The 24,935-nt window shown below is 35.1% G+C and overlaps 2 protein-coding genes across 7 annotated transcripts in view; one reads left to right on the top strand and one right to left on the bottom strand.

The window, feature by feature from the left end:
• Positions 1 to 3,891: 3,891 nt before the first annotated feature.
• Positions 3,892 to 8,190, bottom strand: LOC149474986 (uncharacterized). Of its 3 annotated transcripts, none has more exons than XM_089713922.1 (5): positions 8,060 to 8,190; positions 7,475 to 7,670; positions 6,581 to 6,700; positions 5,273 to 5,401; positions 3,892 to 4,671 (listed from the first exon to the last, which is right to left on the bottom strand). In XM_089713922.1, the coding sequence occupies exons 1-5, from the start codon at positions 8,122 to 8,124 to the stop codon at positions 4,459 to 4,461; spliced, it is 723 nt and encodes a 240-aa protein (XP_089570048.1). In that variant the 5' UTR covers positions 8,125 to 8,190; the 3' UTR covers positions 3,892 to 4,458. The 3 variants fall into 3 exon arrangements, with proteins under 3 accessions (XP_089570048.1, XP_089570050.1, XP_089570051.1); XM_089713924.1 differs by lacking the exon at positions 8,060 to 8,190 and adding an exon at positions 7,895 to 8,020; XM_089713925.1 differs by lacking the exon at positions 8,060 to 8,190 and adding an exon at positions 7,769 to 7,869.
• Positions 8,191 to 11,472: 3,282 nt separating this feature from the next.
• The window catches only part of alpha-Cat (catenin alpha), a 51,289-nt gene continuing 37,826 nt past the window's right edge, over positions 11,473 to 24,935 (top strand). For 3 of the 4 annotated variants that reach the window (XR_016318129.1, XR_016318128.1, XM_089713840.1), the window contains exons 1-12: positions 11,474 to 11,638; positions 13,325 to 13,497; positions 14,132 to 14,278; positions 15,299 to 15,465; positions 16,825 to 17,034; positions 17,858 to 17,981; positions 18,061 to 18,122; positions 20,223 to 20,341; positions 20,953 to 21,037; positions 23,494 to 23,609; positions 23,971 to 24,088; positions 24,513 to 24,605. Coding sequence is in view for 2 of the 4 variants with exons in the window: in XM_089713840.1 (XP_089569966.1) it covers positions 13,329 to 13,497; positions 14,132 to 14,278; positions 15,299 to 15,465; positions 16,825 to 17,034; positions 17,858 to 17,981; positions 18,061 to 18,122; positions 20,223 to 20,341; positions 20,953 to 21,037; positions 23,494 to 23,609; positions 23,971 to 24,088; positions 24,513 to 24,605 (1,410 nt within the window). In the remaining 2 variants the exon portion in view is untranslated. Of the gene's footprint in view, positions 11,639 to 13,324; positions 13,498 to 14,131; positions 14,279 to 15,298; positions 15,466 to 16,824; positions 17,035 to 17,857; positions 17,982 to 18,060; positions 18,123 to 20,222; positions 20,342 to 20,952; positions 21,038 to 23,493; positions 23,610 to 23,970; positions 24,089 to 24,512; positions 24,606 to 24,935 lie in introns of all 4 variants that reach the window. The other variant, XM_089713841.1, reaches the window with a different exon arrangement.

Raw genomic sequence — 24,935 nt, forward strand, 5'->3', positions numbered from 1 at the left:
TAGACCCCCGGAGTGACGATCAGTTGACACCTCGTAGATATCCTTTGCGTATACTTAAAAAATGTAAATTTTTGTAATACCTAGTTACTTATTAAGTTGTAACTAAAGGTGGAGGGATTGTAGTATATTAGTGAGGGTAGACACAAATAATGTCACCGATCGTGTGTCAGTTTGTTGCCGTGAATAAAAGTGATTGCATCATCCTAGTGTTTCAATTTAAATTAAGCCTCAAATACCATAATAATATATGCCAAAGAACTGTCCTGTGATTCTTACGCGACAACCCTCCATAGATTTCCATCTACCAAATAGTGTTTTCATTCCTTAACGCTGTAATAGGCTCTCTGAACTAATACATTTTTTACGTTTTAAATTTAGCACTACTAAACTCTTTTTCTGCCGCGTGTCTAGATATATTGCTTAACTAGCTTTCCGCCCGCGGCTTCGCCCGCGTTTTCAAAGAAAAACCCGTTCCCGTAGGATTTCCGGGATAAAACCTATCCTATGTCCTTTCTCGGGTATCAAAATATCTCTATACCAAATTTCATGCAAATTGGTTCAGTAGTTAAGGCGTGATTGAGTAACAGACAGACAGACAGAGTTACTTTCGCATTTATAATATTAGTATGGATATAGCCTTCCTCGATAAATGGGCTATCTAACACCGAAAGAATTTTTCAAATTGGACCAGTAGTTCCCGAGATTAGCGCGTTCAAACAAACAGACAAACTGATACACAAAAAGCTATAAGAAGCTGAATCAACACAACGACGACAACAAAAGAGGGCGTTAATTTTTGATAGACATAAATTTGAACCTCAATGTAATAATAGTTAGGTTTATGTGTGACGATTTAATAGTTAGGTTTGTGTTTAGGTTAGGTTAGGTTAGGTAAGGTAAGGTTAGGTTAGGTTAGCTTTTTAATCTACAATCCATCATCGGCGAGCGGGTGGCGTGAGCTCGTGTACAGCTTGCGCCGCCCCGGGGTGGGCATTTGGTGGAGGGCCTGGAAACGGGCAAGTGGCGGAGGGCCTGGAAACGGGCAACTGCTGGGCGGGACATGCGGAAGATTGCGAAGGCAAGATTTCCCCACTTAAAAAAAAAAAAAAAAAAAAAAAAAAGGTTAGCTTTTTAAAACTAAATTATTTCTGGCCACGAAATTTATAATCGTAATATTAGCTGTTTCGTCTCTCTTTTCTCGGAAAATTCAAAATTTTTCAAAATCGAAAAAATTCGGCTGTTCAACAACAAAAACAGGTACCTCAATGTACTAATAGTTTGGTTTCTGTGTGACGATTTATTAGTTAGGTTTGTGTTTAGGTTAGGTTAGTAAATTTTTAAAACTATATATATATTAGCTGTTTCGTTTCTCTTTTCTCAGAAAATTCGAAAAAAAAATCGGCTATTCAACAACAAAAATAGGTACCTCAATGTACTAATAGTTAGGTTTCTGTGTGTGAGTGTGTGTGTGTGTGTGTGTGCTTGAGTTAAGGTTAGGTTAGGTATAAAACATGGGTAATATATTATCGAAAAATAGTAAATTTTCCGGACTTAGAAAAAATTTCCTAACCTAACCTAACCTATCCTTTTCCACCTTATAGAAATATTTCCTGACGTATAGAAATTTTCCTGGCTTATATAAATTTTCCTGACGTATAGAAATTTTCCTGGCGTATGGAAATTTTCCGGACTTAGAAAAATTTTCCTAACCTAACCTATCCTTTTCCACCCTATAGAAAATTTTCCTGACGTATAGAAATTTTCCTGGCTTATATAAATTTTCCTGACGTATAGAAATTTTCCAGGCTTATATAAATTTTCCTAACGTATAGAAATATTCCTGGCGTATGGAAATTTTCCGGACTTAGAAAAATTTTCCTAACCTAACCTAACCTTTTCCACCTTATAGAAAATTTTCCTGACGTATAGAAATTTTCCTGGCTTATATAAATTTTCCTGACGTATAGAAATTTTCCTGGCGTATGGAAATTTTCCGGACTTAGAAAATTTTTCCTAACCTAACCTAACCTAACCTATCCTTTTCCACCTTATAGAAAATTTTCCTGACGTATAGAAATTTTCCTAGCTAATATAAATTTTCCTGACGTATAGAAATTTTCCTGACGTATAGAAATTTTCCTGGCGTATGGAAATTTTCCGGACTTATACGAATTTTCCTCAGATAAAATTCATTTATTTATTCCTACTTTTACCCCTATATCAAATAAATGGATGAACCGATTTTGATAAAACGTTCACTTTCATCTTAATCTTAATACTAGGTATTATAAAGGCGAAAGTTTGTAAGGATTTATGGATGTATGGATGTATGGATGTTTGTTACTCTTTCACGTAAAAACTACTGAACCGATTACAATGAAATTTAGCACACATATAGAAGGTAACTTGGATTAACACATAGGATAGGTTTTATCCCGGAAATCCCACGGGAACGGGAACTATGCGGGTTTTCCTTTGAAAACGCGGGCGAAGCCGCGGGCGGAAATCTAGTTTAATATATATGACTTAGATTCGACAACTTTAATTTTTTTCATTCCCACTTTTACCCCTATAGGTAGGTATAATAAATGGATGATCCGATTTTGATACACTTTATCTAAGATTTAAGAACCAGCGTCGGAAAATATGCTGCCTTACAAAAAACCGCATCTAATTCGGATTACCTGTTAGCGAGCTACGGTGGAACAAACAGATACACACACACAGACACACATAGCGGTCAAACACTTATCACTCATCTTTTTGCGTCGGGGCTTAAAAATATATGTAATACGACATAATTTAAAGGACATTTTATGTATAAAATTTACCTAAAAATAAGCATAATTTTAATTTGCCCCTCCCCCCCTACTACCTCAGCTTACCCCCTCACTCCCACCCCCACCACCAGAAATAACTGTAGCGTATAACAGATAACTTACGTTTTATCGTACACTGTATAATAGTGTACCATAGAATGCCTTAGCAAATGTTCGCCGTGAATACTTAAATTATGGTCATAACTTTTTTATTTATAAACTGATTGACATGAAATAAACACTAAATGTTAAATGAAGATTACCAAAATATATTAGTGAAAACCGCATTTAAATCGGATAAGCCGTTTCTGAGATTAGCGTTTTCAAACATACAGACAAACGGACAAACAGACAAACAGACAAAAAAAATTTTAACGACAGTTTTGGGTTTGGGATCGATTTAGTAATAACCCCTGCTAATTTTTTTTACATATTTTCATTGTACAGACACCACTTTTCTAGAATTTTATTATATGTATTGATGATTGATGATACGATGGGAAACAAAAAAATGTATTCTAAGAATTTGGTATAACTTAATAAAATTATACAGGGTGTCCCACTATTGGTATTCTAACTTGTAGTTTTGCATGCACTGATCACGTAAAAAATACTTAAACAACAAAATTACGTCAAAATTTTTTTGCTAAATTTTTCCTGAAAATACATGTTTGGTGCAGCCGGCATATACCGGTTCGCTAATGTGAGCATTTTGCCTGTGAAAACACAATCTTAAACGATAGGTCACGTGCTGGTGGCAAAGTTGGGCGGGTTGCTTGTTATGGGTGTACACTGTACACCCATAGAGTTTTAAGAATTCATCTATATGAAAAAAAAATGCGTCTGGAATTTTTTAAGTATTTTTTACGAACTCAGCATATGCAAAACTATAACCTCCTTTGAGCTTAGTATACCAACAGTGGGACACCCTGTATATTACGTATGTATATCATCCATCTGGTTTCCACAACACAAGCGAAAGCTTAGTATGGGATCAGATCGTGCCGTGTGTGAAAATTGTCCGGAAATAATTATATCTGGATTATGAAGATACGGGAAACAAAAAAACACATTTTAAAAATTTGGTTTTATTGCATCTGGAAATTGATTCATCTGGGAAATTTTAAAATTGTCATTCATTGCATCTGTCTTAAAAGTTCTGCCAACCATTTTCGGGGTTTTAAGATTCGGTTAACAAAAAATCTAGATGTCCATAGCCATAAAAAAGTGAAGTCCCATATCCCTAGTGGGGCAAGGGGCAGATGCATTATACATCTGTTTCACTGATCGATCTTCTTTAGGGACAAGTAGGTGATCAACCTTCTGTGCCCTGCCAGACCGAGACATTTTTTTTCTTCGTCTCTACCGGGAATCGAATCCTGAACCCCTCGGTGCTCACGCGTCAACCACTGTACCAAAGAGGCGGTCAAAAGCCATTTCCATAGTCATAGGTTACCGAAAAAGTGTCGAAGTATGCGGTAAGGATATAATATTTCTGAGATACTCGTATGCTTGCGGGGAATAAGAATGAATGGTCAAAGCAAATCCTTTCACTTCATCGCTGTACTTCGGCACTTTAGTTTTAGGCTCGTGATCAAACAATTTGCAAATATTAGCAAAGTTTCCTTGTAATATATTATCAATTTCTGTATTTAACGTATTTTTTTTTTACAGTTGAAACTAGAGATCTCAATTTTTTTATTTTTTCCCGTTGCCGATTGATCTTTTGCTTCAATGCTCTTTTGGTCTTCTCTAAAGATATCTCACGAGGAGTCTTAATTTTCACTTGTACACTGAAATCTTGGAAACGTGCTCTTTTTGCTGGTGGTTCATCTTGAGTGTCAATATTCACCTATGGAAAAGAAAGGCAACATATATAATTACATTTATTTGTACTTATCTATATACAGGATGTAATCGTTAAGTGTCCACAGGCGATTATTCCGTAACTATCGCAGATATCAAAAAATTTAAAACTGATATCGAAAGCCCTGTACTTAATGAGTAAAATGACAATAATAACTTATTAAAAATAAAACGGGAAATATCCAATAAAATTACATCAAACACGCATATCTGCAATAGTTACGGAATAATCGCCTGTGCACACTTAACGATTACACCCTGTATATAAAAATGAATCCATATTTCCCTTGGTTACGGCATCACGCGTGAACGGCTCGACCGATTTCGTTAATTCTTTTTTTTATAATATTCCTTGAAGTATGAGGATGGTTCTTATGGAGAGAAAAAGTAAACATGTACCACGGGCGAAGCCGGGGTGGACCGTTAGTATCTTATAATTTAAAGATTGTAGGCTAGTTACCACTTTCGGTCGACGAGCCAGCAAAGTAATAAATTAGGTAATTTTATCCCTACAAGACAAATTGACTCGACTCTGTCGCAAATGTCCCCAAGGTTTGCTAAAGGAAATGTTAAAAATAATAACTTACAACATTTTTTTCACTTTCTTCCAGAGCTGTTTCCTTTTGAGTTGTATATGAATACAACTGACATGAGTCATCAGACAACGGATCGCTAATATCTTCTTCTTTTATACTTTCCATGCAATCACTACATGCCTGAAACAAATTTTAATATTATATAGGTACTTTGTAAAATATTCAGTGAAATATAAGTCAATACGTCGACGGCAGCCATCAATACAAAGAAGAAAGAAAGAAAGAAAATCATTTTTATTAGGTACACCACATAGAACATAAATATAACAAAATTTAAAAAAATAACACGTAAAAAAATAAAGACTAATGAAAAAAACACGATAAGAAATTTGTGTGGCGACCTAAATGGTGAGGCCCTCAGCATATTATGTCATGTCGACATGACGCTGGTTTTCAGTGCCCCCCACAAGACAAACAGGGCAGAAGCCCAAAGTGTCCCCTAACCGTGACTGTTGCTATATACTAATATAAAAATATAATACGTCAAATAATTAACAGTTTAAGTGGATTAAAAAATTGATTAGAAAATTTATTTTAGATAGGGAAGCACTTGACCACATTCTTGCCTGATAGAAAGCTAAGATGTCTAAGATAGTACGCGCTTCCCTAGAAGATACCTGCCCCCCTAGACAAGTAAGTGGCTTTCTATTAGCGAAGTTGAATAGAATAGATTATGAATGTATGAGATTGACGTAATCAATCGTCGTCGTCGATCTCATATATTCATAATCTATTCTATTCAACTTTACGCTAATAGAAAGCCACTTGTCTAGGGAGGCTGTTCACTCTACGCTTGAAGACCCCCATATTATATTCGTCGAAGACCACAGATTCAGGAAGCACGTTCCAGTCCGTTGCGTGTGTCATTTCAATAGAAAGAAGAAAATGAATGCTTAATAACTCAGGCTCGGAATCACAGACACAGAATACATAATAGTAGCTAAACGCTACAGAACGGACACTCTCCGCCTCCCGCAAGATTGACAACATTAATCAAATTTACTTAAAGTAATTTTATTATTTTGTATTTGTGATTATCGTTTTTCGTAGAAAATAGTTATATATTGTGCTGTTTACGGATGTATTTCATCATAAAAACGCGATTTTTTTTTACGCTAGTTACAAATGTGCCAACCATAAAGCGTTAACACACACATTTGCAGTCTCTACAGTGTGACTGTCAAAACAATAATTTTGTATGGAGTGTCCGGGGTCCGGGGTACAGACACCATAGAAAATCTATTGTGTCGAGGACCGATCGGGCCATTCGGGGCTCAATGGGTTAAATTAATAACTTACATTTTTTTCACTTTCTTCCAGATCTGTTTCTTCTTTAATTGTATTAATGTCTAAAGACAACGGATCAGTTTCAACTTCTATATTTGTACTTGTAGAAAGGTCCATGCAATCAATACATGCCTGAAAAACATTTTAAGATTAAACAAATACCTTTGTTTTTAGTATAAAACATAGAAATCTAAATAAAAAGGCAATAGAAGTGGTAAGCGCGCGTGACATTGTCGCCGCTCAGGTGGTTACCATGCCACATGACCATGACCATTCTTATTATCACGTTTAACACAAATTTCAACCTTATTTCTATGAGTTTATGTTCAAAGTTATATCTATTGAAAATTGACAACCTCTGTTGTAGAAAAGCCGAATTTTTGCGTATTGGAGCAAAAATAAACAAAACGTCTCATATGCTTAGGGATGTTATTCTAAAATAAACCGTAATTTTGTGCTTTAGGATACATACCTATTAAAAAGCTTAATTTAATATTTAAGTTAGTTTTCACTAAAATCAAGCTGTCCAATAAAAGGCATAGTTTACTTGTGTGTACTGTTTAGCTTTCGGTTTAAATGTGTTGATTTTGGCGACAGCGGTTTTCATACGAATTATGACATTATAGCACTTCTATGTGTCTTGTTATTTAGATTTCTATGGTATAAAATATTCAATGAAATATAATGGTCTCATGGTGGTTAATTATATATGTAGCTGTTCCCCGCGGTTTTACCCGCATTAATCTGCTCCTGTTGGTCTTAACATGATGATATATAGCATATAGCCCTCCTCGATAAATGGGCTATCTAACACTGAAGGAATTTTTCAAATCTGACCAGTAGTTCATGAGATTAGCGCGTGCAAACATACAAATTATTCAGCTGTATAATATTAGTATAGATTACCTCATCCACAGGTGAAGAGCAGTTACAAGGATGTGGTAAGTAAAAAGGTACAACATTTTTCAAAAGAAATTTATTTCCTGGCTCGTAATCTTCAGGCTTAAAATGTAAACTGCATATCTTGGCATGTTGATACATTTTACCCTTGATAGGCACTATAGACAGCCATTTTTTTCTTTTAACTTCATTCTTTGGAAAGCTGAAATAAGCAAAACAATAAAATATTAGGTAACTTAAAAAAAGTATAAATTTCTATGTAAAAAAGAACAAACTTAAAACCACATGTGAGTGCAATACCGATGTCGTGTGTTGTTTCATTACTAGTATAAAAATCTTTGAAATGGTGTTCTAAATGTTCATCATAATATTGTTATTACAATATAATATTTTCTTCGCTATCCATAAAAAGTCATGGCTCCTTACTTGTTAAATTAGTATTATGAAAAGAACATATTTAACATGACTGCTTACTAAAATGATGATAAGTTTGCATTAAATATGACGATTTTTGCCATTAAAATAATTCTAAACAGATAAATGCATGCATGGTATTGAGGAATATTGTAAATAACATAAATATACACTTGCCCGTGAAATTTTATATCACAATTTGGTTTCCAAAAACTTTTACAATCTTTCACAACACAATACATTCTTCAAATCTCAATTCTTTTGACACTTACCAACTTAACTTATGTATAAGTTACTCTATGCTTAACTTACGCCATTTAATGACAAACTGTCACTAAGAGTTGCCATAATTTTATTATGGTGAATACCCATAATCAGGGAGTGTGACTTTTTAATGATTGGCTCAGATATTGTCGAGCCAATTTAATAGGGCGTATTCAGAAAGAAAGCTTGAAACTTATAAGCGCTTATCGGCGCTTGTCATGTTCATATATTTTTCTGCGCGGGTTACCAGCACTGACAGGAAAATATATGAACATGACAAGCGCCGATAAGCGCTTATAAGTTTCAAGCTTTCTTTCTGAATACGCCCATAGGCAACATTTGACGTCTATCAATTTTATCTTCCAAGAGAGGTAACCTGCTTAAAAACATTGATTAAAGTGAATTAATCGATACGGATTTGAAACATTTGTAAATCGAATTTATTAATTTATAATGATTTTTGTTCACAAGTAATCAATGCATTCGATTCTAGATGTCAGATCTCGATTTTTAGAGTAACATCTCTGGTATTTAAAAAGAAAAAAGGTTTATTGACACAAAATTGTAGCGACAGATCAGTTCTTCAATTCAGAAATTGTTTATTATGTTTAGAATGGTTCATCAGTAAAATGAAATCTTAAAATTACTTGTATCGGTCATTATTATTATAAATATGTAATCGTTATTGAAAAAAGTTAAGCAAATGTGCAGATCTAACAGAAAGAAATATCATGTTATTCTATGTTGTCGTTACTAGGTTACGTTGTTGAATTTTGTTGAACTGTCAAATGTTGCCTATTAAAATGGCTCTACTATACTTAATTTATTTAGCATAAATAATAATTGTCTAATCCAACAGTGCTTCTGAATGATGTTGTTGGCATTTTATCAACAAAATCATGTACAAAATCTTACCTTTTGCACAGAATATTACAGAAATACTATGTTTTCTATGCCCTGGGAAAACTTCGTATTAATAGTGGCAATACCAAGTTAAGTGTGAAAGTGCTAGAAAACATAAAGAGTGAATGAACTTGTCCCCATTCGTCAGTCCTAGACGATATCTCCATTGTTTTAAACTTTGTAATTATTTTGCTTATTACTTATCAATTAAGAACAATCAATGTAACAAAAAAATAATTAATCTAATAAATAAATTATTACGTAATAAATTTTTAGTTTATGACAAATGACGCAAGATGGCGCCCGCCAAAAATTTTGCTCGAACCAAGTTTTAACAATGATTATCTAATTAATTACCGATGAAAAGTTATTTCTTTGCACTTTGCTGCATTACTTGAATTATAAGTGCAATACTGCAACACACTCGGGGGCATATTTGATGAGTTTCTTGGTTTTTTGCTTTAAAACAAACAAGAAATGAACGCGACCATCGCACTAAGCGACTGAGTGCGGTTAAAGCTGTTAAATCATATGGCTTATGTTGAGCGGAACATATGTGATGAAGGCGGTGTCGTCTCCATAAGTATATCTCCAATATCAATGTTCTTGGTCTTGTTATTTAGATTTCTATGCTTTCATTTACAATATCATAGAAAACATTTCCAACCATCTAGCGTTTATATCTGTGGTTTATATTTAAGGATGCTGTCACATTTCTGCGTTACTCAAATTTAGGTGTTGTTCGCGGCAACATCACGCTCACGTAAACATAGCGTATTCCATTTTATACTTGATATTATTTTTAATTTTTAAATTTTATTGAAATTGATTCCAGAACATTATTACGAACTTTAAAAATTCATTTTGTTACTTTTATTAGTAGGTACAATAATTCTGATAAATATGTTGGTGTATATTCAACTAACTTAAAAAAGTGTGAGTGTTTTACAAAACCTCTAGGAATTGTATGCAATATCATGGCAATATCTAAGCTTTTTAAGAAATGTTTAAAATACTTTTTTAAGAGTTATTATGCATATTGTGTTTATGTATTAAATCCGGCATTGAATAAAATTCTTAGAAAAATATGTATGTTATTTCGAGATACGGTCGGAATGAAATAAATTAAATTCGTCATATTACGAAATCTTAATTTTTCTTAAGGAGCAAACACATTTGCAAATGTGGGTCGTTTTTGGGGAAGCTATTACCCATATGTGGTCAAAACTAAAATCCAAGATGGCGCCGAAAAGTACTAAGTACTTAAAGCATCTACAGACGCTCCGATTTGGTTGGTGCCAACCATCCGACCACGACCAAATCGGAAAGTGTAGAGAGCGGTCGGTCCGACATAATTATTATTAATATTGGTTTGACGTGGTCGGATGCGCCAGCAATACCAACCAAACCAACTTCCTATCCGATCCAACCAAATTGGAACGTTTGGAAGCTTTGTTCCGACCAAATCGGCTCATTCCATAGAGTAATATAGGTAATTGGCTCATTCACATTTGCAACGCCGGTGTAGGACGTCAACATGAACGCCGAGGGAGTTACGGTCACCGAACGTGACATATTAATAAAATTACTGGAACTATATAAAGACTTTCCCTGTTTGTGGGACTTAAGTAACAAAGATTACGCAAATAGGGATGCCAGAAATCAAGCGTATTTTATTATGTTAGAAGTATTAAAAAAATTGACAGTGCGGCTACATTAAAAACCTTAAAAAATAAGTTATAAGAGCCGCATATGACTGTAATTTTCTCTATTTCTATAGTAGAATTTAGCCCATTCTCTTCGTACTATGGTCAACTGACATATTACTCTATGGTCAACTGACAGTTGGAAGGCCAACCGTCGGACAATCTGTAGCAATGTTGGAATGGTTGCCATGTCGGTTCCAATATGGTTGGCACCAACCAAATCGGAGCGTCTGTAGATGCTATTAGTCTACTTGCAGGTGGAAACGCGGAATTAGATTTGCAAGCTGCTGTCAGACAGATTGTCGGACATTTCTTGCGGAAGTTTTCTTGCAGATGGAAAGGCGGTCTAAGGAATATGTATATGGATGATGAATACCCATGGAGAGTTGTCGCGTAAAAACCACAGGACAGTTCTTTGGCATATTATTTTATTGATGTTACATAATATTATGTATTGTAAAATTAAATTGTATTAATACTAACATGATTTAAAAGATCAACTACGGAGTTTCTTGCCGGTTCTTCTCCGTAGATACTGCTTTCCAAATCGGAATGTTAAAATATTCAAAAGTGCTTCTAGAAGAAGTCTCTTTGAATAAATTAAGGAATAAATAAATGTTTGAGTTTGTATATAGAATAATATTTAAAATAACTTTATATATTTTTAATTTTTTATGCTAGTCACAATTCTAAGTTAAAACTTTCACGCTATATTTTTCGTTATAGCAACACAGTGTGATATTGTTTTTGACACGCCTTGTACGTGATAATTTTGTATTTCTCATTTAATTGTGTTTTGTGTGTTAATTCCTTGTATTTACTGTGTTCTTAGTGTATCTAAGGTGAAATTAGGTGTTCGTAAAGTTGCAAAAACGTAAAACAGGTAAATATGACCTAACTTAAATGTCAATACGATAAACCGGCCGAATTGAGAAGTTTAAGCCATCAATACATTATTTATTGGATTCGACCTAGTTGTAATTTTATCGTGTTATTTGTAGCTTGGCTTTATTTTTGTTTATTTTAATTATAACAAATGTTCCATCATTCATATTGTCGATAATAAAACAGTTATAAGTATGCTCTTTCTACTTTGCCCTTCGCCAAGTAAATACATCGACTCAAATTACGATATATGAGTCATCAATGCAGGACTTTCACAATAAAAATTGCCCTAGAGGCTTTGTGCTATCGAAACAAAACATATATTTTATGTTACTGTCTTATTCCATAGAAAACATATACATTTAGATCTTTTGAGTTACAAATTTCGAATTATACTCAATTATTATGTTAAGTAAATAACTAAGGTAACGGAACGGAAAAATAGGCCGATATAATATCACACGAAGTACTTGCAATTGCAAGTTACATTTTGCTAATAAAGTATGTTCAAGTTTCAAGTGTCATTGATATAAAAAAAAGCTGTATAAATCCATTAACTAATGTTCTTTTCATGTAGGATTTGTATTTTTGAATGTAAATCATCAAAAACTTACTACTAGTTTAAACAGATTTGAAATTTGCTTGACTAGCATGAAACTGCCTTATTTCTGATGTGGAGGCTGTAGGAGTGTCTAAGGTTCACATTGTACAAACAATAATGTTTTAGTGGAATGAGGACAAAATATTATATTTTTGTGTGTTCATACAATTTAATTACTCAATAGGTTTTAAAATTCTTTGACCATTCATATCCAAATGTTAAATCTATTATCTATATGAAATAACACATCTCTTATATATAAAAATGAATCGCAAAATGTGTTGGTAAGCGTATAACTCGAGAACGGCTGAACCGATTTCGATAATTCTTTTTTTATTATATTCCTTGAAGTACGGGGATGGTTTTTATGTAGAGAAAACGTAAATATGTACCACGGGCGAAGCCGGGGCAGCCCGCTAGTTTAAAATACACTTAAGAATATCTATATATATATAAAACTCAAAGGTGACTGATATAGTGATCTATCAACACACAGCCCAAACCACTGGACGTATCGGGCTGAAATACAAAAGACTTACACGTATGTTGAAATCATTTGCATGATTGATTTGTGAGACGTAACTTGATTTAATATCTTTGGGGATGAATAGTTGTCAATGTAGTTGTCATTATTTCATGTCTGAACATGCTTAGCTGTTGAATACTATAAAAAGCCGCTTTCTTTTGACTCGTGGTGCATTCGTATTCGTGTCTAGGGGCTCGGACGTTTATACAACATTCGTACCAACTACCCTCACTTTGATAATAGTCGTTGACTTGCTGCGATTTGTTATCAATTATCTATATCAATTAGGTAGTTGTTTTGAATCGCAGTACATTCTTACTTTCAAACAAATATTTAACCCGGCCTCGCATGTAATTTCTTATAGATTTTTAATAATTAATATCATCAATAAACAGACTGTAATGAAATTCTTTCTGAATTTCTTATTATATATTCAAAGGTACCTTCATAATTATTGAATGTCATATCTTCTGTTGAAAACGAATTTGCTCTCCTAGTTTTACTCGCAAACAGACAGACTTTGCAGCATTATTTTCACACAATATTTCGACTTCCAGCGTAATGTCGACAATAACCGATCCCTACGGGACCACGGGGACGCTGTCCCTAAAGTGGGACCCCAAGAATCTGGAAATACGCACTATGTCCGTGGAGCGGACGCTTGAGCCGCTAGTGTTGCAAGTGACCACGCTGGTCAATAGCAAGGATAAGACGGCTAAGAAGAAGCGACGTGAGTTTGTTTTTTATAATTTTTAGTGTGAGAAGTTGTTTTTAAAACTTTTGTTAGCTTCAAATTCAAATTACATTTATTTGCAAGACTGCAGTTACAAATATAAGTGTTGTTATTACAATATTATAGTGCTAATACATTCTACCAACAAATATTTAAACAGAAATAAATTCAATCCTTCCTACTTAATAATATTTGTGTAAAAGAGTAATAAACATCCATACTCACAAACTATCGCATTATAATATTAGTACGATAAAAAAAGTGAAGTCCCATATCCCCTAAAGGGCAGAATATGCACTATACATCTGTTTCACTGATCAATTTTCTTTAGGGACAAACAAGTAGGTGGTCAGCCTTCTGTGTCCTACCATACCGAGACATTTTTTTTTATTATTCTCCACCGGGAATCGAACCCAGGACCCCTGGTATTACCAGGTATTACGCTCACGCGTCAAACACTAGTATAAGACGCGGCACGTAAGTCTAGCGGTGACCTTCAATGTTTTACGACAAGTTCGCCTAAATAGATCCCTTCCACTTCAAGGTGAGCGCTAAACTTACGTGCCGTGAGTGATACCATATTACGGAGATAACTATTTTTCAATGTTTTATTTTCGTTCATTTCGCACAGCCGGTAAATCGAAACGGGCCAGCGCTCTAGTGGCCACCGTCGAACGGGCGACGGAGATTTTCATAGAGCGAGGTCAGACGATCGCGTACGAGAATCCGGAGATCACGCAGGAGATGTTGACTGCAGTGGAGGAGGTGCGGAAGGCTGGTGAGTTTGTGACTTTACATACGTTAAAATTGTTTTTGACGTGATAACGTCTTATAATTCGATATAGCGGGCTGCACGCACGAAAAAACATGACTCATGCGGCGTTACCTCGCTCTGAGGCGTTCCATGTAAGGCTTGAAGTGCAAGCGAGAGCGCGGAACGAGCGACAAAGAAGCACAATCGGACGTTGTCACGTTCAACTATTGTCAGTAAACCGACTTTACAGATAACCAATTTTTTTAATTTCAAGGCAAAGTCAGGTTGACATTTATTAAAAGTCAAGTTTATATAGTCAGGGTATGTAATGGTAAACAGGGGTGATAGTAAACGCCTCACAAGATTTATTTTCTACTAGCGGTCCGCCCCGGCTTCGCCCGTGGTACATATTTACGTTTTCTCTACATAAAAACCATCCTCGTACTTCAAGCAATATAATAAAAAAAGAATTATCGAAATCGGTTCAGCCGTTCTCGAGTTATGCGCTTACCAACACATTTTGCGATTCATTTTTATATATAAAGAAAGAAGAAGAAGATAATCAGTCAGATGACTTTGCAAACATTTGTAAAACTGGAATCGGAACTATAAAATGAAATATTATTTGCAGTAATTGTAAAAGAAGAGCTATTTAGCATAGGTATTAAAAGTGTGAGTTGTTCCCAATAACTCCTGTTCACAATAATTACCCACATTGACCCTATACAAGTTCTATTCAAAAACAAGTTCACATCAATTTACTTGAACAATTTTATAATAATTGTTTTTGATTTATAAATAAAAAAAAAGGTTATATATAACCAGGTTATATATGTATGTATGTATGTATGTAAAATTGTTATATATGTATGTATGTAAAAAATAAAGGTTATAAAAATAACAGATTATAAAGAGCTATTGCTTTTCAATTAAATGCGTAGCAGAATTTATTTTATTAATTTATTTATATTATAGAGTAGTTTTTATATGTATTTTATTTACTTGGTAAGAAAAGAACTAATGTAATTCCTCTGTCCCTTCCAGGTGCAGCGATGAGCCTAGCAGCCCGTGAGTTCTCCGAGGAGCCCTGTGCATCATCAGTCCGCTCCAGCATGGTGCGAGCTGCTCGGAGCCTGCTGTCTGCTGTCACCAGGCTGCTGATCCTCGCTGACATGGTGGATGTGCATCTGCTGCTGTCGAAGCAGAGAATGGTGAGATCCTGTGCAGCATCAGGTCGCTGTAAACCAGTTTCAACAGACGAGAAATAGCTATGACCTGCAATGGAATAGAATATTTCTTACTAGATCTCCGCCCGCGGCTTCGCCCGCGTTTTCAAAGGAAAACCCGCATAGTTCCCGTTCCCCTTGGGATTTCCGGGATAAAACCTATCCTATGTGTTAATCCAAGTTACCCTCTATATGTGTGCTTAATTTCATTGTAATCGGAATCAGTAGTTTTTACGTGAAAGAGTAACAAACATCCATACAAACTTTCGCCTTTGTATTTCTTATTTCATAGTAAAATAAAACCGGCCAAGTGCGAGTCGGGCTCGCGCACAAAGGGTTCCGTAGCAGCAAATATAATAAATTACAGTTAAATCAACCTATCTCAAAAACTATAAGAGATACTTTGATCAAACCAAAAATCGTTGAAAGAGTTAATTAGCATGCATCACCTCTATTTTTTTTAGAATTTTATACCCCGTAGTTATAAAAATAGAGGGGGGGGGACATACTTTTTACGACTTTGAGAGCTGATATCTCAAAAACCGTTCACTTTAAGAAAAATGTTTTTTAGAAAACTTTATATCATTTTAAAAGACCTTTCCATTGATACCCCACACGGGTATGTACATCGAAAAAAAAAATTTCATCCCTCAGTTACATGTATGGGGGGCCCCACCCCCAATTCTTTTTTTTACTATTTAGTGTCATATTTTTGTAGCGGTTCATACAACACATATTCCCATCAAATTTCATCACTGTAGTACTTATAGTTTCCGAGTAAATCGGCTGTGACAGACGGACAGACGGACAGACGGACAGACGGACATGACGAAACTATAAGGGTTCCGTTTTTGCCATTTTGGCTACGGAACCCTAAAAAAGTGTGCCAAGCACACGTGTTTAAATTCGAAGGTACGAAAATCGTCGCTTTACTCAATGACGTGACGGTATTGCCATGACGTGACCTTGAAGTTTTACTCTCAAGCGCCTAAAGAAGTCACTTCAACAAATATACAGTAGAAGGCTTTCGATATCATTATAAAGTTTTTTGATATCTGCAATAATTACGGAATAATCGCCTGTGCACACTTATGGTCTTACTAATAAAATGTTACCCATTCACTATGCAATGGATTAGTTATTGCAATAGCCTGTCTTGTTTTTATGATTGACGTTTCATGTGAGCAAGAGCAGGACACAGCTATGGTAGAAAATAGTACAAATTTATCCATTGTTTAACTTTTTATTAGTAAGGCCGTTAACGATTACACCCTGTAAAAATTTTCGCATTTATAATATTAGTCGGCTAACTTCAATTAAAACATAATTATTTTCAATTCCCAGGTTGAAAAAGACCTCGACAAGCTGAAATCGGCATCATCACAATCGGAATTGATAGAAAGTGCCCGTCAGTTTGGCCGTTCAGCGAGCGAACTGGCCGCTCAGGCAGCGAAGAGACAAAGGGAACTGAAGGAACCGAGGATGAAGGACGAGTTGGCTGCTGCCAGGGCTGTTCTGAAGAAACATTCTACTATGCTGCTGACCGCTTCCAAGGTATGTTAAAACAAACTGTTAAATATATTTAAACTCTACGTCAATTATTGTCTTCATCGTATTCTGTTGTTTTAATTGTATTTTCATGTGATTATTTTTCCGACCCAAATATCGACCAATAGAATTGCACCATTCGACGTCACGTGGTACAACCTACATGGTATTATACTGATAATTTTTTGAAAATTTTCTCTGGTCGTTGACGTCAAACTGACAGGTTGAATTCAATTGTGAAATTATTGGCCGACATTTGGGACGGAAAAATAATCTCCCGAAAGCTTCAAAATTATCTGGCATTTTCCTCAAGGTTCCCTGCAAACAAATAAAGTCGTCAAGTTTTTCAGGAAAAATCACTCGCGCTTCGCGCTCGTGATTTTTTTAACCTTGACGACTGCTCTTGTGGTATTATAAGTGATAATTCTTTTTTATTCTTCTGTCTTGTAGAGTTAAATAAGTTCCTTTTTTTAAATAACAATCAGAATAATAAATTATTACTTTATTATAGAACACAGCAAAATGTTTAAGAACCTATATAATTTGTACCTCAGTTTTGTAACTTCAGCAAATAAATACAATTTGGTCTTATTTGAGGTCGTAGGTTCGATTCCCACCCGGGGCAAGTATTTGTGTGATGGACATAGATGTTTGTTCTGTGTCTGGGTGTTCATTATCTATATAAGTATTTATTTAAAATTATATATGTATGTTTATCAGCCATCTGGTTTCCATAACACAAGCGAAAGCTTAGTATGGGATCAGATCTTGCCGTGTGTGAAAATTGTCCTGAAATATTTATTTATTTATTTGATTTGATTTATTCCAGGTATACGTTCGTCACCCGGAATTGGCCGCAGCCAAAGCGAACAGAGATTTCGTACTGCGCGCGGTTTGTTCAGCCGTTGATACTATATCGGCGGTCGCTCAAGGCAGACCTACGCCTAATGGTGGTGAGTTTTATTTTATTTGTTTGTTTGTGTGTTTTTAACCGACTTGATTTGTTTTTTATAACTTTTTCACGTATTATAGGTACAAACCGTGTTCCAGTCGAAGGTCCGGGAGAGTTGGCTCAAGCGCTCGACGATTTTGACGTGAGTTTTGATTTACTTTTAGTTCAATAGATATTGTTTTGTCTTTTTGCAAAATGTCTTAGAGCGTATACGCATTATGCGGGTAGCCGCATTGCGGGTAGCCGTCCGGCTGACCGCAATCACAATTATGTACGTAATATTCATTTCTATGCGCACTGTGCGGTCTGCGGTAGCCGCATCGCAGTGCGCATAGAAATGAATATTACGTACATAATTGTGATTGCGGTCAGCCGGACGGCTACCCGCAATGCGGCTACCCGCATAGTGCGTATACGCTCTTACGCGTGCAATTTATATTTAACAGATTTTTCTTGTGTTGGAAGCCATTGTGTGTTTTTATAAAAAAAAAGATTAGAATTTTTTTTTAATAGAAAAAAATCGATCACAAGGTGAGTTTCGAACCCGCGTCTTTTTGTTATGTCGCCTCGATATCGATTTTTTTTAATTTATAACGCATTTGAAACAAATATCAAATACAGGAAAGATTATATTTCTGTACTCATTTTTGTTAGGGTAGTAATAAAAGCTCCGATAATAAATTAAAAAATGTCCTTACTAAAAATATAATATTTACTGCCCGAAATACTAAATCTCCGACTACTTCTGTCCGACTAAAAATGACGAAACGACCGAATGATATACTTAAATCTTAGAAAAAATCTTATGACTGTTAATTGCTGTAATACTTTTTTACCATATAAAATTATGTTCTACTGATAACAATGCTTTGTAATTATTACCTTTACTTGCCAACTAGAAATTCATCAATTACATTTAATTTTTCATAAACTCTGTGCTATTTTTACTACAATGTTATACTTAAATTTCTATTGTTGGCGCTTGTCCAGAAAGTTATTAAAAATACAAAAATGTACTTACTATAATCATGAATTCTAGTTACTACAGGTACAGGGAGCAAAGAATAAAATAAAATTCAGTTTATTATATCTTTTTCTTTTTTGTGGTTAATCTCTTATTGTTTTGTGGACGGTTTTCTGAACTTTCTGTTGCATATTTTTCTTTTAAGAAACCTAACCTAACCTAACCTAACCTAAACTTGATTTTTTTTTTGCGCGTCGACGGAGCCCCGCTTCGCGGGGCTCCTATTTCTGTGTAGTTTTTTTTTTAAGAAACCTAACATAACCTAACCTAACGGCTAACCTAACCTAAACTTGATTTTTTTTTGCGCGTCGACGGAGCCCCGCTTCGCGGGGCTCCTATTTCTGTGTAGTTTTTTTTTTAAAAAACCTAACCTAACCTAACCTAACGGCTAACCTAACCTAAACTTGATTTTTTTTTGCGCGTCGACGGAGCCCCGCTTCGCGGGGCTCCTATTTCTGTGTAGTTTTTTTTTTAAAAAACCTAACCTAACCTAACCTAACGGCTAACCTAACCTAAACTTGATTTTTTTTTGCGCGTCGACGGAGCCCCGCTTCGCGGGGCTCCTATTTCTGTGTAGTTTTTTTTTTAAAAAACCTAACCTAACCTAACCTAACGGCTAACCTAACCTAAACTTGATTTTTTTCTGCGCGTCGACGGAGCCCCGCTTCGCGGGGCTCCTATTTCTGTGTAGTTTTTTTTTTAAGAAACCTAACCTAACCTAACCTAACCTAAACTTGATTTTTTTTTTGCGCGTCGACGGAGCCGATCGCGCGGTCCGACCCAGTTTCGGTATTTTCATCAATGTTGAGAGTTAAAAAATATATTTGGTAACCAACACTAGAAAATTAAATAACTCATAAAATTCGTAAAAGAATGATTATTTTGACATGACCTCTGTTGTCAGTAACCCAGTAATCTCGTCGGAGGTTCAGTATTTTATTCAGAAGTTTAGTTTTGTTATTCGAAGTTTAATATATTTTTAAGTAGAAATGTAATTTGATTGTGTTCATAGGTGTCAGCAAAATTTAGGTATTTTATTCGGTATGCTTTGAATTTTTTTGTCGGTATATTATTATAACGCTGGTAAATTAGGATAAAAGTCGGACAGAGATAGCTGGAGATTTATTTATTTGTCGGAACCATTATTATTTTCCTTTTTGTTACAATCAAAAAACTTAATATTTTTTTTATATTAATTAAATACAATATATATTTCAGGAGCGCATGGTAATGGAGCCACTTGCCTATTCCGAACTGAGAACTAGACCATCGCTGGAGGAGCGGCTGGAGTCCATCATTTCTGGCGCAGCACTTATGGCTGATAGCTCTTGTACCAGGTACAAACATATTATACAAATTTTATTGAAAATGATGGCTTGCATTCTACATGTATTCCAGAATTTATTCCAAACTGCTTATTATCCTACATGTATTCTACATACTATTATAAATGTATTCCACTTACTATTCTACATGTGTTCCACATCTCAATATATTATATAAATCTCGTGTCACAATGTTTGTCCTCAATGGACTCCTAAACCACTTAACCGATTATAATAAAATTCGCACACCATGTGCAGTTCGATCCAACTTGAGAGATAGGATAGTTTAAACATGTACGTACCACGGACGAAGCCGGGGCGGACCGCTAGTAGTATTCTATACGTGTTCCACTTTGTATTCTACACGTGTGTCTGTGTTATAATATTTGTTGTTTTCTGTCAGATTGTCTGTATATTATATGGAAACTAGCGGTCCGCCCCGGCTTCGCCCGTGGTACATAATATGAAAAATAGATGTTGGCCGATTCTCAGACTTACCCGATATGCACAGAAAATTTCATGAGAATCGGTCCACCCGTTTCGGAGGAGTATGCAGACTAACATTGTGACACGAGAATTTTATATATAAGATACACCTAAAATATTATTTTATTAATTCCCAGGGACGAGCGTCGTGAGCGCATAGTTGCCGAGTGTAACGCAGTACGTCAAGCGCTGCAAGAGCTCTTGCACGAATATATGAGCAATGTGAGTTTGTTTGTCTGTTTATTTAAAAGTAAAAAATATTTGTTCAAAAATCAAGCATACAATATTGTTGATACTTATGGCAATAAGGCTGTTAACATAGTATGTAAATTGAATATAAATTATTTGAACCAAGATGCCCACACTAGACTCGTGGCCTGTATTGTGAGCATCAATAAAAATATAAAGTAACAAACAAAATTTGTTTATAACTGTTCCGGGGCCGTATTATGACCTCTTATTTCCAGACAGTTTACGCCGTGAATTGAACTGACTGGCAAATTCATATTATGAACGCAACAACCAGTCATGGATATAATATTTGTAATATAAATTTGCCAGACAGTTCAATTCACGGCGTTAACTGTCTGGAAATAAATGAACATAATACGGCCCCTAAAAATCTTAATATCAATTTTATTATCAGTTTTATGTATATTTTGTGTAGGAATACAGTGTTGTTTAGATCTCTGTTATGAGTTATGATACATGTAATGTACTGTTTGCTCTAAATATTCTGAAATGTATTCTTTATATTCTAAAATGTATACTTTACATTCTACGCTCTATCTTTTATATTCTAACTAGCGGCCCGCCCCGGCTTCGCTCGTGGTACATATGAAAAATAGATGTTGGCCGATTCTCAGACTTACCCGATTTGCACAGAAAATTTCATGAGAATCGGTCCATCCGTTTCGGAGGAGTATGCAGACTAACATTGTGACACGAGAATTTTATATATTCTAATATTTATTCTTCATACGTCAGGAGGTTAGAGTGCAACAATCCGGGAAGCTCTATATGTAATACTAGCTTTCCGCCCGCGGCTTCGCCCGCGTTTTCAAAAAAAAAACCCGCATAGTTCCCGTTCCCGTGGGATTTCCGGGATAAAACCTAGCCTATGTCACTCAGAAATGATGTAGCTTTCCAACAGTGAAAGAATTTTTCAAATCTGCCAAGTAGTTTCGGAGCCTATTCAATTCATACAAACAAACAAACAAACAAAAAATCAAACCTTTCCTCTTTATAATATTTGTATAGATAAAATAAAATAAACTTTAATTAATAAATATACTATGTAAGTTTTTGCTGCACAGTATCAACTGTATGCTCACCTTTTTTGCTCTTTATTCTGAACTTTATGCTATACTAGCTGTTACCCGCAGATTCGCCTACGTGGAAAAGATAAATTTTCATGGTACAAACTTTCATCCCCTATTTGATCCCCTTAGGGGATGAATTTTCTAAAATCCTTTCTTAGGGGACGCCTACGTTATGACATCTACCTGCATGCGAAATTTCAGCCCGATACGTCCAGTGGTTTGGGCTGTGTGTTGATAGATCACTATATCAGTCACCTTTGAGTTTTATATATATAGATATTCTTAAGTGTATTTTAAATTATATTCTAATCTGTATGTTTTATGTATATTGTTCGTCATTCTACGCTCTATGATCCATATTTTTTGTCTATACTTCTATGTTAAAAATATGTATTTTTCCATACTATAGGCTGGTAGAGCAATCATAGAAGCTCTATATTCTAATATTTATTCTATAAGTTTTGCTCTATATTTTAAACTATGATTTATGCTCTTAGCTCTACATTCTGCGCTATACAGGGTGACACACTATTGGTATACTAAGCGCGAAGGGACTTATAGGTTTGCATACACTGATCATGAAAAAAATACTTAAACAACAAAATTACGTCAAAAATTTTTAGCTAAATTTTTCCTGAAAATCCATGTTTTCTTCTCTGGCTTCGCCAAGCCGGCATATAACGCTTCTCTAATGTGAGCATTTTGTCTATGAAAACATAATCTTAAACGATAGCCCACGTGCTGGTGGCAAAGTTGGGTGGGTTGCTTGTTATGGGTATACACATAGAGTTTTAAGATTTCATCTATTTGAAAAAAAAATGCGTCTGGAATTTTTTAAGTATTTTTTACGTACTCAGCGTATGCAAAACTATAACCTATTTTGAGCTTAGTATACCAACAGTGGGACACCCGGTATATTCTGTGTTTTAATATTTATTCTTCCTTTTCCATACTTTAGGCTTTAAGAGCGGAACAATCGGAAATTCTCTATGTTCTAATATTTTATCTTAATTTTTTTATATTTTTCTATACTCATATACCCGTGTACTCTAATTCTATGTTAAAAATATATATTTTTTCCACACTCTTGGTTGACGACGCGGTTGACGCAGTGGTAAAGTAACTGCCTACTGAGCCGACGGTCCCGGGTTCGATCCCCGGTCAGGGCAAATATTTGTGTGATGAACTCAATTATTTGTTCTTGGTTCTGGGTGTTATTATCTATATATGTATTTATTAAATATTATATTTATCGTCGCCTAGTACCCACAACACAAGCCTTAATTAAGCTTACTGTGGGACTAGGTCGATTTGTGTAATAATGTCCTATAATATATATTTATTTATTCACTCTAGGCGGGTAGAGCGGAACAGTCGGAGGGTTTAGAGCGTGCTCTAGAGCACATGTGCCGCAAGACTCGGGACCTGCGCCGGCAACTGCGCAAGGCCGTCGTGGACCACGTGTCCGACAGGTATACAGACAGACATACACACTAAATAACTATAGTGTCGACATGTGTGACAAACTATTTCCACATGTGGGCTGATTATGAATCTATTTATCGTTTTGAGTTTTACTTCAATTTCCGATTAATTATTCTGATTCTGATTTTATTGGCGATTCTGATTCTATGTTTATATTTTATTCTAAAACCCATTTTGAAATTGTTGTCGTTCTGGTCTTAATTATGATATTGTTCCGATTTTAATAATTATTTTTACTCTGAATATAGTCTTGATTCTGATTCTATATTTGTATGAAATTATTCTTAAAACGATACCGATTTTAAAATTATGTATTTCTGATCCTAATTCTAATTTGTTTTTCCATAGCTTTCTAGAAACAAATGTACCCCTACTGGTACTGCTAGAAGCGGCTCGAGGCGGTAATGAGAAAGAGGTCGAAGAATATGCGATTGTGTTCGGTGAACATGCTGGGAAACTTGTTGAGGTATATAATATTAAGTATAATAGTTTGTTTGTTTGAATACGTCAATATCAGGAACTTGCTGTGCCCCGCGGTTTCACCCGCAGTGCTCTGCTCCTGGTGGTCTTAGCGTGGTGATATATAGCCTATAGCCTTCCTCGATGAATGGGCTGTCTAACACCGAATTTTTCAAATCGGACCAGTAGTTTCTGAGATTAGCGCGTTCAAACAAACTCTTCAGCTTTGTAATATTAGTATAGATTTAGTTTTAGACTAAGTAGGCGAAACTGCTTGTTTAAGTTTGAATGTGTAAATATCAGGAATTTTTATTATTTTCGAACTCGCTATTTATTCGCTCAACATGCATCTTCTACCGTGTATATTACAAGCGAATTTTATATTTTTTTTCTATATTAATAATTTTAAAAACTATGTTTTTGTCCAAAAGGTCGCGAATTTAGTGTGTTCGATGTCGAACAACGAGGATGGAGTTAAAATGGTGCGACACGCGGCCGGACAGATTGAAGCATTGTGCCCGCAGGTATGGAATAATAATTATTATTTGATCTTTTTGTATGAAAATAATGAATTTTTTTAATTTACCATGATATTTCACATTAAATTATTCTTGATAATGTATAATAAATAGACATGATATATATTTCGTGTCTATTTGTTATTTATTATCAAGAAAAGTGTTTAAAATTACCAAAAAACATCTTTTTTAGATAGATTTTTCACATAAGATATGAGAAAAGTGTCTATAAAACAACATTTTTAGACACATTATTCATACCTTACACTACTTATTTCGCATCTATTCCATATTTATTACCTAAAACACACTATATATCTTGCATCTTCCTCTCCC

Source organism: Colias philodice, chromosome 31 (assembly GCF_061535455.1).
Source record: "Colias philodice isolate Cphi_HAF_F1 chromosome 31, ilColPhil1 Martin Lab GWU primary, whole genome shotgun sequence".
NCBI lineage: Eukaryota > Metazoa > Arthropoda > Insecta > Lepidoptera > Pieridae > Colias > Colias philodice.